The sequence below is a fragment of the Phodopus roborovskii genome, unplaced genomic scaffold, assembly GCF_943737965.1.
Source record: "Phodopus roborovskii unplaced genomic scaffold, PHOROB, whole genome shotgun sequence".
Taxonomy (NCBI): domain Eukaryota; kingdom Metazoa; phylum Chordata; class Mammalia; order Rodentia; family Cricetidae; genus Phodopus; species Phodopus roborovskii.
The window spans coordinates 28,625,316-28,643,460 of record NW_026126418.1 but is presented as its reverse complement, the minus strand read 5'-3'; the positions used below and the strand labels follow the sequence as shown (position 1 = coordinate 28,643,460).

At 40.0% G+C, this 18,145-nt stretch overlaps 1 protein-coding gene and 1 pseudogene across 1 annotated transcript in view; one reads left to right on the top strand and one right to left on the bottom strand.

Annotated features, from left to right (window-relative positions):
- Pde11a (phosphodiesterase 11A) overlaps nucleotides 1-18,145 on the bottom strand; it is a 347,781-nt gene that overhangs the window by 193,121 nt on the left and 136,515 nt on the right. The window contains exon 5 of the mRNA XM_051184429.1: nucleotides 3,466-3,530. Coding sequence (XP_051040386.1) covers nucleotides 3,466-3,530 — 65 coding nt within the window. The remainder of the gene's footprint in view (nucleotides 1-3,465; nucleotides 3,531-18,145) is intronic.
- On the top strand, nucleotides 13,118-14,735 carry LOC127222384 (tudor and KH domain-containing protein-like; annotated as a pseudogene).

Below are 18,145 nucleotides of genomic sequence, written 5' to 3'. Positions count from 1 at the left end.
AAGAATCAGCAAGGCTCAAACTGGAGTTTATTAGAAAGTAGTAGTATCCTGAAGAATCTTTACCCAAAGCTATAGGAACCCCCCTCTAAAGCTGTGCTGTTATAATCCTGAATGATGTTCAGAGGCCCCAGGGGCTTTAATGGACATTGTCTGCAATGTTAAATGCTGCAAGGCAAAAGGAAAGACTGACAATGTGTGCAGAACAGGCTGTGATTTGGAGCCTTGGAGCTTGTTTCAACACCCTTTCCATGCCTCTGGCCAACTACGTGTTGGGGCTGCTGTCTTTATTCTGTTCACTTCAGATATGTGACTGGAGGACGCCACATCTGCAAGAGGAAAATCAGGGGGCAAAGAATGGAAGGTCTTCTGAGATAGATGAACATCCTCCATTAACTTAGAAGCCATAATTAGAAAGATGAACAGGACCATCTCATAATGTCAGAGTTCAAAGGCACTTTTAAATGTCTTTTTAAAGAAAAACTGACCTTTATTTTTTATTATCAGAAAGTTTTTTAAGGGTAATCTGGGCCTTTGGTCATTTCATTTTGACATGGAAGTTCTTGAAAATAATTGTAAGGCCAGAAATACTTCACTTGGAAGTGACTGAGTGTACATACTCAGAAGAAGAAAAATCAGCAATCCCGAAGCATTGGGATGTTAAAGGAGGTGCCTCAGTAACTCCACAGAGCCCACATAGATGGGAGACACAACATGTGAGATGTGACTAATGAAGATGGCATCCCTACATATTTTCTCTAACATCTTAATTATTTTACAACATTCCATTTAGGAAAATTCCACAATATACCTCAGTGACTCTATACCTATGTGTCTTTGTTGGGTGGAGATTGGTCAACTTGAACTGCACTGCATATTCATGAATATTAAAACTTCTTTTAGGAGCATTTTTCTGCCATTATAATATCTGTTTAAAGTATAAACCACAGAAACCCCAAGTCATATTTAGTATTAATTCTGTCAAATGTCCTTATATCTATCAGGTCAAGCATCGTCACTAGAAAGACACAGATGTGTAATCACAAGCTCCATCCCCATCTTTCGTTCTAGCCAAGCTCTCTCCTCTCTCTACCTCTATCCCCTACTGCTCTGCTCTATGCTGAGTAATTTCGCTTGTTGAAAGAATGACCTATACATGGAATTACATACAATGTAGTAGAGCCCTCCCTTAGTTTCATACAACTGATAAAAACAAGTGTCCATTTTGACTTACTGGTTGCTGTGATGGCAAACACTAATCTGATTTTCCACCTTCGAGGACCTAGAACCACTTAGGAGACAAACTTTGGGCAGATCTATGGCGAATATTCTAGATTAGAATACCTAGAATATCGAGACAGGATTTTACATGGATAGCCCTTTGACTATATAGATCTTGGTGCTTCATTTCCAATATATTTAATAGGAATATCTCAATGTATACATTAGAATTAAGTTTTTGCCAAATTTTCCAAACTTGATTTTGATCGATCAACCAGACCTGGGAAACATTAACCTAAGAGATATTCATTTATATGGTGTCAATTGTCAGATTTTCAGTTAAATGTCACAACAGAATCAAAGTTTAAAGTTCAGAAGACTTCTGTTGTCCTTGGCTATAAGGCTACTTGGTATTAGTCACAGGGTCTTGACCAAGTGACAAACTTGCTTATTCTAGTTTCCTTTTCATCCCTGTGATAAAACATTCTGAGATAAACAACTTTGGGAAGGAAAGTATTTACTTGGGTTACCCTTGTAGATCACAGTCTATCATGAGGGAAGTCAGGGCAGGAAGTCAGCAGCAGCTTAAAGAAAAAACCATGGAGGGGTGCTATTTGCTGCCCAGTCTCTGGCTTGCTCATTTGCTTATGCTTAAGTAGCATTCTTACATAGCCTTGTATCACATGCCTAGGGGACAGAGACACCTATAGTGAGCGAGCCCTCCCTCATCGATGTGGACAACCAGCACAGTCTTTCACAGACATGCCCACAAGCAACCTGATGAAGACAACCACTCAGGTGAGATTCCTTTTTCAGGTGCTTCTAGGCTATGTCAAGTTGACAGTTAAGGCCAGCTAGGACATTGCCAACCCTTGATTTTCTCATCTGTCTCTCAGGATTGACCATGTCTATTTGGGTATGTGAAACACTCTCATCAGCACACTTGGCACTTAATGAGTGGAAGCTGCTTGCACTATTGAGACTGGTGTTGGCAGCAGCAGTGGTATCCTCGTTCTGTCTTTAGCACTTGGCCATCTTTCCCTAAATCTTTGCATGTTGCTTAATTTCACCATTTCTTAGCCTTTCCTCTAGAGGAGACCACAGTCAAGAGAATCACCTTTTGTAGTAGCCCAGATATTATTTCCAGAAGTGTAAAGCTAAGGGTACTCACCGATCATCCCTGGCCCCCACTTTTATTATTATGGCATCAGAGATGCCAACAGAGACAAACTGCAGTAAACTCACTGTTTCTTGTCAGGAGAAGATATTATTGGCCAAATAGATATGAGCAAGTGGGCACACTTTTCATCCCAGCACTTGGGAGACAGAGGCAGGTGGATCTCAGTGAGTTAGGGGCCAGCCTGGTCTACAGAGCAAGTTCCAGGACAGCCGGGACTGTTACACAGAGAAACCCTGCCTTGAAAAACCAATAAATAAACAGATAAATAAGTCGGTAAATAAACAAACAAATAAATAAGAGCAAGCAAAAGAGAATAAAAGGGTCAGAATAAAGCAGAAAGTTGTGTTTTCTGAATAATTAGGGAAGATTTTAAAAAAATGAATGTTACAGCTTCAGTGTTAAATGTTTGGTACAAATGCTTGGTGTGTAAACGCGCACACACACACACACACACACACACACACACACACACACACACACCAGTGGCTGAAGAAAACTGACTACCACTACTGCTATTCAACACTGCTTGCAAAAGCAATTCTGAGAACAGCTCATTTTTAAGTCTCAACTATTATAAAGTTCAGGAGAGAGCAGGCAAGATTATAACCACATCACAAGTATTAAATTTTAGTGAACCCAGAGACTTCATGCACACTCCAGCATGTTCTCTGCTACTGAGCTAAACCCTCAGCCCTCTTCTCAATGTTTGTTATGAGACAAGATCCCACGAAGCTTCCCAAGCTGGCCTTGGTCTTACTTCACAGACATGGTGTGCCTTGAACTTGGGGTTTTTCTGACTCAGGCTTCCAAGCAGCCAGGCTAAGAGGCTAGCACCACCAGATGTTCTTGCTCTAAAACTTTGTCTTAAAAACACATTGCAATGGAGATGTATCCTATACACACTCTGATCAGCAATAGGTTTTATTTAAGTCCGATGTTCAAATGAGTGATAAATGGCTGGACTTGATGATACAGAGAAAGAGCAACTTCCTCCTCAAAGAATTATCAAACACAGCTAACACCAAGGACCAAAAATCAATAGACAAGCAGGAGACCATGAGCCTTACCTGTTCTCAGCATCAGCGCTGCACTTTGGGGACATCAGTTCAAAGGATTTGGTGAACTTCACCACCTGCGTCATACAGAGAGACAGTAAATCCAGGTCAATTAAAGCATCCCACAGTTTAACACAATGCAATAGCAGCTTTCATCTCTGTAATGATCATTACTTTAATTGAGGATTAAAGAGCCATTTTAAGTGGTGGGGTGCCCAGATAAAAGAAGAAAGGTCTAATCCACGTCTTGTGCTTGTCTTCTTATGTAACACATTGCCAATACCACTTTACCAAGATCTGTTTGGTACCTGGGCTTGCAATCTTGGTATTTTATTATTTGTAATTTCTTTCCATTATTTTGCCCAAAGTACAGCAAGTCTAGGCTTAATTCTGCCATTTTATTACCAATGAGACATTTGTAAATGGATTTCATGCTAGAAGAAAAGCATATGATTGCTGTGCAAAAGAAAATAAAAGCCCAGAGCTTTCAACTACATTGTCCTGGATGACACTATCATTAAAAAAAAAAAAAAATCTGTGTAATTCAGCCATCTGGGCCAGCATTTTTTCAATGCCTGTCTTAAGGGTTCGATTGCTGTGATAAAATACCGTACCCCAAAGTCAAGGAGATGAAAAGCTTTATTCCAGTTTATGACTCAAGTCACACTCCATCAATGAGGGAAATCAGGGCAGGCATTCAAGGCAGAAACTTAGAGGCAGGAACTGAGGCAGAGGTCACACCAACTGACTTGCTCTTCTTGTCTTCTCAGTCTGCTTTCTTACATACCCCAGGACCACCTGCCCAAGGACAATCTGATAGAGGCTTTTCTCAATTGAGGCTTCCTCTTCGCAGATGACCCTAACTTGTGTCATGTTGACATAAAAACCAGCATAGTCTCTGCTTTGGAACTAGTTTCATCAACCTTCTGTTGCTTCATTAATGAATTCAATAATTTTTTCTACATGCTTACTTTACATTTTTTTGCAAAGTTAGGTTTTTATCTTTTAAAACTATTTATTTTTTTTCGTGTGTGTGTGTGTGTGTGTGTGTGTGTGTGTGTGTGTGTGTGTGTGTATAGGCATGTACATGAGAGTACAGGTGCCCAAGGAGGCCAGAAGCATCGAATTACAAAGAGCTGAAGTTACAGATAGCTGTAAGAAGCTTGATGTGTGTTCTGGGAGCCAAACTCAGGTCCTCTGCAAGAAGCATACATACTCTTAAGCACTGAGCCATCTCTCTATGTCATATTTCTAACTTTTTGACAATTGTCCTCTGACACAATAAATGTGCACTGAGTATCTGCATGTGTCAAACAGTGTGACAGGCATTGAAGCTATAGAACTACATGTGCAAAAACAACAAAGATGAATGTCACCAGGTTCCTGGAGCTTACTGTGGGGGGCTTGATTTTCCTTGACTCCTCAAACAAATGTTCCATAGGAGAAAATAACTGCACTTCTGGTTTTACACTTCAAGAAATCAATCCTAAGAAATGTCAAGAGAATAAAGACCCTTTAAAATTTATTTTCCATCTGGAAGCATTTTATAACATAGAGTGGGAAATTTTAAGCTTTACATGCACAGGTTTAGAATCACCAATAGTAGTAGACATACAAACACCTCTTGATAGAACTTCAGAGTGTTTTATTCTTAAAATGTACATGATGAGTATTTAAAACTACTAAAATAAAAACAAACAGACAACCCCCAGCAACAAACAAGCAAACAAAAAACCAAAAACTTTGCTGGAAAAAAAATAAGACCAAACATAAGGGATGGAGATGTAGTTTGGTTGGTAGACAACTTGCCTAACATCAAGTCCTAGATTGGGTCTCTAGCTTTGAATATACTGGACATGGGCACATGCCTGTAATCCCAGCACTTGAGAATGGAGGAGGGGGTAAGTTCAAGCTGGTCCTAGAGTCTGAAGTCATTTAGGGAGTCTGAGACCAGCCATAACTACATCAGACCCTATAAATTAAAGCAAAATAAACATGGAGCAGGTTCAAAATACTTTGCTTTATTTCAATTGTTTGCTGTTATAAATACATGTTTCATAAATAAAGAGAAAACCATTAATACTCATCTCCCAAGTTCATGTACCCTACAGTAAACTAAGCCATGAAGCCGTGATAAAAAAAAAGATAATGGGCCAGGTATGGAGGCACATACCTTTAATCCCAGCCCTCAGGAGACAGAGGCAGGCAGATGTCTGTGAGTTCAAGGTCAGCCTGATCTACATAGTGCATTCTAGGACAGCCAAAGCTGCATAATAGAGAGAATTTGTCTGTCTAAAAAGAAAGAAAAAAGAGGGGCTGGAGAGATGACTCAGGGGTTAAGAGTACTGGCTGCTCTTCCAGAGGAGTTGGATTCAATTTCCAGCACCCACATGGCAGCTCACAACTGTCTATAACTACTGTTCCAGGGAATCTGACACCTTCACACAGGTAAAACACCAATGTACATAAAATACAAATATATAAGTTGTTTTTAAGAAGGTTGGTGGTGGCGTGCACTTTTTAGTCCCATCATTCAAGAGGCAGAGGCAGGCGGATCTCTGTGAGTTCAAGGCCAGCCTAGTCTACAGAGCAAGTTCCAGGACAGGCTCCAAAGCTTCGTGGAGAAACTCTGTCTAAAAAACAAACATATGTAATATTTATAAATAAAGAATTTAAGGCTGGGGTCATAGTTCAGTAGCAAAGTGCTTGCCACACAAACAAAAAGACCTGTGTTTGATTCAGCAGAGTATGTAATAAAAATATTGTGTGAGGTGACACATGCTAGTAATGCAGGGCTGTGGAGACAGAGGCAAGCAGGTTCTCTACAGCCCCCTGGATAGCCAGCTTAGCCTGCTTGTCGAGTACCAGGTCAACGAGAGACCCTGACCCTGTCTCTGAAAGCGAGGTGGGTGACATTTGAGGTATAAAAGCTAACATTGTCCCCAGGCCTCTACATGCATATTGCATACATTATGCATGAGTGTAGAATGTACATGCACAATCTCATGGGCCAATTGTTACATTCATGTTCATCTCCCACCTCTTTCTCCCTTCCTCCCTCCTCCTCCTTTCTCAATAAAATAATTTAAATTTTAAAGCCCAGGATCAGAATATTTTTTGATGGCCAAATGTGATTCCTTCCACTAGATGGAGGGAATTATTAAATCTATAATTTTTCCTCTTTACTTAGGCTCTTTAGAAGCTCAAGGCAAAGCGCTTGGTGCTGTTTTACCATTATGCAGCATACTTCAGATTTGAATTTGTTGATTTGCTTTTGTTTCTCTTTTTCCATTGTCCTTGGAAATCATCTCATGCCATTACATATATAGAACAACACTCACAATATTTGTTCACTTACATTTTTAAATCATAGATGCGTGTGTTTATGTGTTATCACTGTTGTTTTGAGAAAGAGTTTTACTCTGTAGCCCAGTCTGTCTTCAGTCTCTCAATCCACCTGCTTTAGCCCCTTAAACTGAGACTATACACATATGGTACCATCTGTGCCTCTCAAAAACTTTAAGTGCTTTTGGTATTGAATAGAGAATGATTAGAAAGAAGATGAAGTATTTAAACTTGAAAAAAAATGTATATATGAAAAAAAAATGTGGATAAAATTTTCTCATAAGTGAAGTACTTGGTGAAATCCCTGTATGGACCACTAGGTTGTGTAGAAGAGAATTATGTAGGGGTAGGGCTAGGAACCGGGAATAGTAAGAAAGAGGAATACTTAATATCCTACAACTAGTGGCAGACGATATAAGAATAAAAGATCTTCAGGCCAGAGTTTCATCAAGAGAGTAATAAATAGGTACAGTAGTGAGACTAGAAGCCAGACAAGGTCAGGGAGGCATTGTAGCATCAGCCCAGGGCCCATAATGAAGTTGCCTTGGAACCAGGCAGTCTGACTTTGAAGGTTTCTGGTGCATTCAAGACTCCACTACTGTCACAATTCTAAGCTCAAAGCCACATATTCAGGAACCTAGGGCTATTAATAGAATCTCCTTATACAGTCTGACACTTATGGACAATCTGGAGTTAAAAATCACAGCTAAATTGACCTCAGCAAGTGGCTGGGAAATATAATTTTTACATGGACCTTTGTGTACTTTCAATGATGAACAATTGATTGAGAAGTAGCAGCATGATTCTGGAATGTAACCTCATCTGTTTGTCTCCTACTACTTAGAACAGGTGTAGGCAAAACTGAGCTGTGTTCATTTTCTACTATAACAGTAGAAAATGAAACGTTACAAATGATACTGTATTGGCCACCAAGTTCCAACCATTTACTGGGTAAGCCTTTACAAAAAATAAATTTGCCAATTTTGGTCTAGATCCTTCTGTGGACCAGGTCAATGATTAAGGGCTAATGATAAATTATTAATGATAAATAGATGTGATTGATCTATAATTCAGAAGGGGAATTCCTGGAGTTATAATCTTCTAAAGTAACATTATAATGATAGAAATTTTAGGTATCAAGGTGAGCAGCAGGGAATACACTTGGAGACACACAAATGTCCTGGTTGTCACAGAACAATCATTCTTTAATTAAGCGTTCCATCTTGGGACAATAACAGTGCCTTCTTTCACTTTCATAAGCGCCTCTAATAACAAATTCATGTCTTTATGCTTTAAAATGAACCTACACAAAGTATAATGAGTCTAGCTGGTCATAGATGATGACACCCACCTGTGATCCCAGCACAAAGGAGACTAAGGCTGAAGATCTGGACCAGCCTGGGCAACAAAGACAGATCCTAGAAACAGAATTGAGAGGAGGAGGAAGAGAAGGGGAGAGACACTGAGATCCATTCTAATAGATACTTGTTTGTGATCAAATACCCACAGCTGCAGAAATCATAGCCAAAAAAGCAACAAAAGAAATTATAAGGTAAAGAGAACGGAATTTACATTGTATTCATGATTTTAGCCAATTCTGAATCTTAGTTTTATTTATTTCATAAAATTTGCTGCACAAACTCCATTCTGATTTTATTGTGGACATAGATGAAGGACGCATAGACTCATGTACATGAATAAAGAGTTTTCTAAGGGAAGAAGCAGGAGTGGCTTCTAGATCAGTGAAAGTGGGTTTTCAGTTCTTCTTGCTACTGATCAGCCTGGTGACTTCACCCTGGGGAAAGTGTAGGTGCCAAGTGAAGTAAACAAGCTACCCCCTGCTTGTTCTTTGGGGAAGCTCCACAGAGAGAAGTCTTTTTAATTTGGATATTTATCAAGGAGTAGTTAGTCTGATTCCTCTCTGTTCTTTTCACTTAAAAACAACTCTCACAACCAAAAATATACTCAAGTAGATATTGCTGCTGCCCAAAAGAAAATTAGTACTAAGTAATCGTCAATTTAAATTTTATTTTCATCTTTGTTTTTTTTATAAGAGGGTTGCTCAAAAAAGGCCAAAGACTGCCTTAAATGATCACCCACTGCCCTCTCTTCTAAAATTCTTCCCTTATGTCAATTAGCATTTTATTCATTTACTCAATCAGCATTTATCAAATACTTAGTTCTCCAGGCATGTGATGGATTCAGGAAATATGAAGGGATATTAACGCCCTGTCCTTGAGTAACTCACAATATAGCACAGTACAGATCAGGAAGCAATGTACAGATGCACAATTCTGTCTTGATAGATGCTCAGAGGCTACCCAAGCGTGTGGGACAGTGATCACATCATCACGGGAACTAAGTCCTAGCAAGTGAGTGGACTGCTCTAAGTCAGGCAGAGAGGACGTTTTCCAGCAAAGGCATTAGAGCACTCTAATCTGGCAGTCAGAGAATACTGAGTAAGTCAAAGGACTTTAATGAAATGGATTCCAATGAAGAGACTAATTCTGGGAGTGTGTCCTGTAAAAATAAACAATAAAGAATGGGAAAGTACCCAGTGACTGCAACTCTGAAAGCAGTCCATGCTCCTGAACATGAGACACCACCAGGAGAATGGGAAAAAGGAAGTGGCAGGGCGGGTTTCCTAGAGAACCTGAAATTATAGGGAAGGACTGTAGAGGAACCCAGCCACCCCTGTAACCGAGTCATAAGGGGACAGTAACACCCCTGTTTCATAAGCTTTGTGCTGATCTCCCAGTTTGTAAGACTCAACTGGAAACCAGAGGACAAAACAGCCCAAGTACTATGCTGTGTAGACAGAAAGTAAACCAAACAATAGATGGTTTGGAAGCCGGACTGCAAAGGTCAGTGTGGACAATGTTAAATTTTATCCAAGTCCTAAGCCCAAAATAGTACTGATAAAGAAATCCCCATCAATGTTCCAGAAATGGCTCTGCTCAGAAGACCTGCCTGCCTGTCTGTGTTCTGAAATAACAGCAGCCCCTCACCTCATGCCTCCCATGATGCTCTCCTTATATAACACAGCTTATCCCTTTGAGCCCACAGTTCTCTAAAACTCTAGTACATTTTCTTTTCTTTGATATGCTCCTCATTGATGAGCATCCTCCCTGTTGCAATAGCGAACAGTCACCTCCTTCATTGTCTAATGAACTCTTGCCCTGCAGAAGCCCTATATGCACAAATAGAGATTCAAACATAGACACAGACTGCATGGTCTCAGGGAGGTGAGTAGACATAAAAGAAACAGCTAGAACAAGGCTGGCACCGGAGAGGAAAACCAAAAGTTAACCCGGAAACAGAAGTGGTAAGCCTTGAAAGTTGAGTGCGTGAACATTATTGTCTAGGCAACAGACAACTGCAAAAGTTAAATGACACTTAGGAAAAGCAGGTGCATGATCAGAAAGATAAGTAGGAGCCATATTATTAATTGGTTAAATAGAATCCCTACTTTACAAGCAAAGGCAGGAATCAGGAGACAGTCTCTTGTGAGAGATTAGTAAAGACAGCAAAAGAAGCATCAGGAAGAACTAGAAATGATGTCTGAATACAGACACAGCAGCACAACAGAACATAGTGAAGTAGGAATATAGAAGGTGGGGAAAAGCCCAGAAACTGCTCTGTGGTTTGCAACATGAGCTACAACATGATGATTTTACTAAATGCTGTAGAAAATTCTAGAGAAACTTGAGGCAGGATATGGCAGAGATGGCCAGCAGTAATGACCAGTGTGTGAACTGAGTTAATATATAAATAGGTACTTATTGACAAAGTGAGGTAAGGTGGCTTGTAGCTCAAAAGAATGCATATTTGATTCCTAATAAAAAAGAACATATAAATATATAGTGTGGTTTATTGATAGTAGGGATTGAATATGTGTGCATGTATATGGAAAATGTTCACTTATGTGATTATCAGAGAATTTAAAAAATCTCTTGTTTTGTACTCTGAAAAACACTTGGAAGAAAAATAAAACATAACTTAAGTTGGCTTCCTCATAGAAGGAAAATTAAAGAGAGAAAGAGGAATAGAAAGAAGATGGAAATGGAAGCCTCAAGAAGGAGTGGGAATCACAGGCAGGTTCAGAACAATTGGACCACACTCATCACCCACCACTTCCCCTCAGAAGTAGGACATGGGAATGTCACCCAGCCATTGGCTGCACTGAATGTACACAAAGGCCAAAAAGTTAGGACTCATGTTAGAAATCCAGCATGAATGGCTGCTCTGTTTCATTTAGGAAACGAGCTCCTGAAAGCAGCCTGCAGTCCAAGGCTTAGCCAAGAAGTACCCGCTAGCATGCTGGACGAGGAACTAGCTGCCAGACGTCAGGACGGTCAGAACAGAGAGAATGGGAAATGGCAAATCTGAGATGGTGCCCGAGGACCTCAGACTGCAATTTCTACACTCATTTCCCTTGCCCAAGCTCTGAAAGACACAGAGATAATAGTAAGTGCATGAGCTGGAAGGAGCTAAGAGAAGAGACAGGAATCACTTAGACAGTTCCCGGGATGGAATATCATTAAGTCCACTATTCACTTCAAAAGACAAATGTTTCCTGATGTTGACAGCAGTGTCCAGCTAAGGGTTTTGCTTTGTTTTCTAATAGAAAGAGCCATTGACAAAATCACTTAAAATCAACCAAACTGAAACACAAGAGAAGCAAAAGGCAGTGAGATGTTAATTCTGGCATGAGATGATCCAGAAAGACATTCATCATTTCTATTTTTGGTACTCAGTAAACTTATCCAGTTTACACCTGAATGCCCAAAGACCATGACTGCAGACTCTAAAGCTGCTTTTATGGGAGACTTTCCTCTGTGACATAGGGTAAGTGTGTAAAGAGGAGTTTCCTCTTCCTCTCCTGGGATACAGTGAAGTGAACAACCCTATCCAATACCAAACGGCTATAAAATTGTAGAAATCAAGACTGTATTCTTGTTGTAGAGATAGACAAACAGCCCCAAAGAAAAATGCAACAAGTTCAGGAACAGTGCCAGGCATTGTAAGGTAGTTGCTACAATACAGATGAACCTATAAAGTAGGGAGAAATAGTTCCAAGACAAGATTTTATACACACATGTTCACACACAGAGAAGGAGAGGGAGAGAGAACTCTAACTTTACACTTACCACAAAAGGAAAGAAAAAAGGAAAAAGAAAGAAAGAAAAAAAGAAAATCAATTCTATGGGGGAGGTTAAGACGGGAGGATCAATTAACCCCAGAGAAGGAACAAAAATATGAATAAAGGAGTCAAGACCATGATGGGGAAACCCACAGAATCAGCTGACCCGAGCTAATAAGAGATCACTGACTGAAGTCTGACAAATGGGGAACCTACATAGGACCAAACTGGACTCCCTTAACATAGGTGACAATGGTGTGACTGGGATATATGAGGTCACTGGCAGTGGGTCCAAGATCTAACACTAATGTACAAACTGACTTAGTGGAGCCCGTTCTATATGGAGAGATACCTTGCCCAGCCTAGACATGGGGTGTGGGGGTGGGAAGGTGCCTTGTCCTGCCTCAACAAAATATTGGTATAGACTTAGTAGACTTCCTAGGGGAGGCCTTAGGCTCTCTGAGGAGCAGATGGGAGGAGGAGTTAGTGGAGGGAGAGGGGAACTGGAAGGAGGGGAAACTGGGATTGGAATGTAAAATAATAATAATAATAATAATAATAATAATAATAATAATAATAGTAATAATGAGTACATCCCTCCCCACAAGACAGGGCTTGGGCTATCTAGTAAGATTCAAACTTGAAATCAATCAATAACAGATAGACATAAAAATTAATCATAAACAGTTGTGTGTGTGTGGTGTGATGTGTATGTGTAAACGGAAAGCAAAGATTTTATAACAAAACCATAAAGCACAAATCAGAAAGGGATACTGGGCTTGTCCTGTTCAGAGTTTCCTGAGGCCTGGGGATTGCGCATGAGTGAACCTGTCCTGGTGGACCAGGCTGTCTAGAGTCTGCCAATGTCCCGTGATAGTCCCACATCCCCCCCCCATGGGAGAAGGTGAGTGTGGGCCTGTTTCAGGCCTGCCCTCCACTTGCCCTGCTGGGAGTCTCGGAGGAGAGCCATCAGAGTATTGGACCTGCTTGCACCCACCAGAAGAGAACCTTGGACCGGTACCCACCAAGAACGGGAGAGACCCCACCGGCATCCACTAGATAACGGGGTGAAAAGCCGGCAGTATAAGAACACGGTCACGGCGATTGCGATGGGGCAGACGCAGGTGAAGAGCAACACAAAGTCGCGGGACTCTGGGCGAGAAAATATAGCAGAAAATGGCCACTGAACAAACTTCATGGACAAGCCTGTCTTCTATTCAAAAAGTAGCCCTGGGCCTTGGAATCCCAGCAAGTGCAGCAATTGCCTACATTCTATACCGCCGACATAGGGAAAGCAGAGAAGAGCGACTGACATTTGTTGGGGAAGGTGATATTGAGGTAGAGATGCGAGTTCCCTGGGAAGCTGTGAAGCTTATCATTGGTCGACAAGGAGCCAATATGAAACAGCTGTGGAAACAGACAGGCGCTGGGATTGACGCAGGATGTAGTTGAGCTAGTGCTGCTCATCAGTGGTTTTCCTGTTCAGGTATGCAAGGCCAAAGCAGCAACTCATCAGATCCTGACAGAGAACACCCTGGTGTTTGAGCAACTCTTAGTCCCCCAGCGATCTGTGGGGCAGAATCATAGGGAGAGATGGCAAGACGATTCGTTCTATCTATAAGGTTTCTGGAGCCAAAATTACATGTGATAAACAATTGAGAGGGAACGTTACTACTGTCAAGACTTACAAAAATCACAGGAACTCAGAAGGAAGTGGCAGCAGCTAAGCATCTGATATTGAAGAAAGTGTCAGACGATGAAGAACTTCAAAAAAAAAATTGCCTATTCGGCAGAAACCAGAGTTCCATGAAAGCAGCCAATCAGTTTGAGAAGAGAGGATGTGATGGAGCCAGGTAGAGCTGGCAGAGCAGCTTTATGGAAGTATGCCAGTTCTAGCATGGGGCCAGCTTTACCTCTAGAGGTTACTCTCCACAAAGGTGGTGGTGATATGGTTGCTGCAGGACCAAAAGAAGGTTCCTAGGAGACACCTAATGATGACAGCCTTGAGAATTCTGGTGCCCAGAGCAGTCCAGAGACTTCCATGTTTGAAGTTCCAGTCCTGACTTCAGTTTCCATGCAAATGAGTACCTAGAAGTTTACGTTTCTGCTTCTGAACACCCTAACCACCTCTGGATCCAAACCATTGGCTTCCGCAGCCTCCAATCTGATAAACTTATTGAGATGTGCCAGCACTAAGAAAATAGTCTGCCTGAAGACTTGACTGTGCATGTAGGAGACATTGTAGCAGCAATTGGCTCCTGGTACCGAGCTCAAATTCTTGGTACCCTAGAAAATGGGAATTTGAACCTCTATTTTGTTGACTTTGGAGATAATGGAACTGCCTGCTGAAGGATCTCAGGGCTCTCAGGGATGACTTCTTGAGTCTTCCTTTTCAAGCAATAAAATGCAGTCTAGCATGGATTGCCCCCTAAGGTGAACAGTGGGAAGAAGAAGCTCTGGATGAGTTTGAAAGACTCACTCACTGTGCTGACTGGAAGCCATTGGTGGCCAAGATCTCTAGCTATGTCCAGACTGGAATCTCAACTTGGCCAAAAATCTATTTATATGATACCAAGAATGGGAAGAAACTTGATATTGGACTAGAATTAGTTCATAAAGGATATGCAGTCGAACTTCCTGAAGATGTCGAAGGACATGGCCATGGAAACAGGTGTTTCTCTTGCCAGCATACACAATGAGACCAAAAAGAGCCCTGAAGAGTTACCACATAACTATCCTGCCTCAGCTTGTCTCTGTGTCTGGTGATGATAACCTTACAAACGACTTATTCTGAAGTCTGGGCTGCAGCTGCTGGGCCAGCCATCTGCTTTGCTGTGATTTGGTGTCAGCAGAGAGGAGTCTATGATACAGAGATCCATGAAGTCCTTTATTTCACATGGCATGGCTTGCTGTGAATCAGATCCACTTTTCTGTTCCGTTGGACCTAGCAGAAAGTGACAGATGGAGACAGATTTCTCCACAGCTGGTTCCTCCCCCACCTTTCAATGTTTGGATGCTGCTGTGTAATTCCCAGCCTCTTCATATCAGGTTCAGTCTCTCCTGCCAGTAATAATTTGCATTACTTACTCCTGGACTGCATTCTTTGTGAGGCTGGGAAACTGCCAGAGTTTGGGCATGGGAAGTGATGAGTCTGTGGATTTCTGACTCACCTTATCAGTATTTGGACTCTGAAGACTGCAGTTATTAGGAAACAGAGAAAAATCAGCATAAATATACTTAGTCTTGTGTAGTGGGGAGTAGTACCTCTCACCCTCCATTGCTGAGGTTACTGAAGACAGTTTTTTTTTTTGAAACAGTCCTTCAGATATTTCTTTATGAACTTTAGTTTAAATATAAGTAGAAATAGAGAGGCAACAGGCAATGTTGAATATTTCTAGGATGTCTGTATACACATATCTAGAGGAAGAAAAAGAATGTGTACTCCTTGGAGGATTGTTTGCTGAGTAGAGTTCTCTAAAACAAACAAACAAACAAAAAGTACACATTCAACAACAGAAAGATCAACATGATACCACCAGAGTCTAGGGATTCCACACCATCCCAACACAGATGAAGCAGAAGAGAATGATCCTTAAAACAACTTTATGAAGATCCTGAAAGAGGAAATGAGAAAATCCCTTAAAGAAACGGAAGAAAAAGCAAACAAAAAATTTCAAGAAATGGAGGAAAAAGACAAACCAAAAAAAAAAAAAAAATGCAAGAAATAAATCTCTTAAAGAAAACAAGGAAAGCCAAGAAAAAAAACAACCAAATAAGTGAAGGAAACAATTCAAACAGTTCAAGGCTTGAAAGCTAAAATAGAGACAATAAAAAACAAACAAACAAAAAACAGTCTGAGAGAATGATGGAAATATAAAAGCTGAGTAAATAATTAGGAACTACAGATGCAAACATAACCAACAGAGTACAAGAGATGGAAGAGAGAATCTCAGGCATTGAAGGTACACTAGGAGAAATAGATTCATTGACAAAAAAAAAATCTTAAGTCCGACAAATCCCTAACATAAAATATCCATAAAATATGGGACAAACCTAAGAATAATAGGTATAGATGAAAGTGAAGAAACCCACCTCAAAGGTGCAGAAACATATCCAACAAAATCACAGAAGAAAACTTTCCTAACCTAAAGCAAGGCATGCCAATGAAAGTACAAGAAGCTTACAGAACACCAAATAGAATGAGCTACAAAAAAAAGTCCCCTTACCACAAAATAATCAAATCACCAAACATACAGAATAAAGAAAACTATGAGCAGCAAAGAAAAACAGCCAAGTAACATAAAAGGCAAACCTATCAGAATTACACCTGATTTCTCCATGGAAACTCTGAAAGCCAGAAGGTCCCAGATAGATATTCTACCAACACTAAGAGATCACGGATGCCAGCCCAGACTACTATACCCAGCAAAGCTTTCAATCATATTGATGGGAGATGTCATTCTGTAAATATGTTTCTCTTATTCAACTCGGATCTTGATTAACTTAGATGGTATCCATAATATTTCTTCTCCTGTAGATACAAATGTGAAACCCCTACCCCAACGTAACACATATCCTTGTTTCCATTCTGAGGTCAATACATCCTTGAAGTACACTGGCTGATTTAGATCATAAGTTTTTTCTATTGTCCAGTATTTCTGCAGCTGTTTTTCCCTTTTTCATCAGCATTAAGAAAGTTTAATGTTAATAAAGCATTATGTAATCTGTGTTTGGGTGTCTTGGTTCCTCCTGCCTGTTTATGGAGCATTTCTTTTAAAGTACAATTGGATCTCTCAACTACTGCTTGTCCTGTAGGATTGTGTGGTATACCAGTTATGTGCTTTATGTTATAATATTCAAAAAAACTGTTTCAATTTGCTGGAGACATATGCTGGAGCATTGTCAGTTTTTATTTGTGCAGGTATGCCCATAGTGGCCATTACCTCTAATAGGTGTGTGATAACAGAATCAGACTTTTCAGAGCTCAGAGCAGTGGCCCATTGAAACCCTGAAAATGTAACTATAGTGTGATGTTCATATTTTAATTTTCCAAATTCTGCAAAATGAAACACATCCATTTGCCATATTTCATTCCTATTTATATCTTTAGGGTTATTGCCTGGTGGTAAATGAGTTTGGTTATAGAATGAGCAAGTAGGACATTTCTTTACTATTTCCTTGGCTTGTTGCCAAGTGATAGAAAAATCCTTTTTTTTAAACCTTTGCTCTTCATGTGGTGTTTCTTATGAAACTCTGGGGCTTCTAGCACACTTCCTATAAATAACCGATCAATTTCATTATTGCCTTGTGCTAGAGGACCTGGCAAATCTATATGGGATCTGATATGTGAGATATATATATATATATGTATGTATGTATGTATGTATGTATGTATATATGATGAGTCCTCTTTCTCTGATCGTATCTTGTAGCTGTATAAACAATGAAGTTAATTCTGTATCGTCAGGAATAAATTCTGAAATCTCAATGTATAAGACAACTCTCTCTGTGTATTGAGAGTCAGTAACTATAGTGAGGGGTTCTGTAAAATCCATAAGTACCACGAAAATGGCATACAATTCTGCCTTTTGTACAGAATTGTAAGGCTTTGAACCACTTTACTTATTTTTCCTGATTTATATTTATATTTTCCTGATTTGTTTGTGTCAGTGTAGAATGTATGAACTCCAGAGATAGGTGTTTTTATTACAATGCATGGAAGGATCCAAATCATTTTCTTTATGAATTTGATTCTTTTACTTTTGGGATAATTGTTGCTAATCATTCCCAAAAATTACTGCATGCTCTTTGCCAATATTAATTATCTTTCCATAAGAAGGAAATTTCCTCGTTAGTTAAAGGTACTATAATTTCTGCTGGGTCCCTTCCTGTTAGTTTACAAAGTCTTAATTTATCTTTTATAATCAAGTCAGAGATCTTTTCTATATATGTTTTTAGTTTTTTATTCTGTTTATGTGGTAGAAATATCCATTCTAATATGATATCTTCTCTCTGCATCAAAATCCCTGAAGGATATCTCTAGATGGCAAAATAACCAGAATACAGTCTAGTTTTGGATCCATATGGTCCACATGTGCTTCTAGTATCCTCTTTCTACCCATTCTAATTCCTTTTCAGCTTCAGCTGATAGTACATACTTGTTATTCACTGTTTTGTATATAGTTTTGTATCAAGCCTAAATCT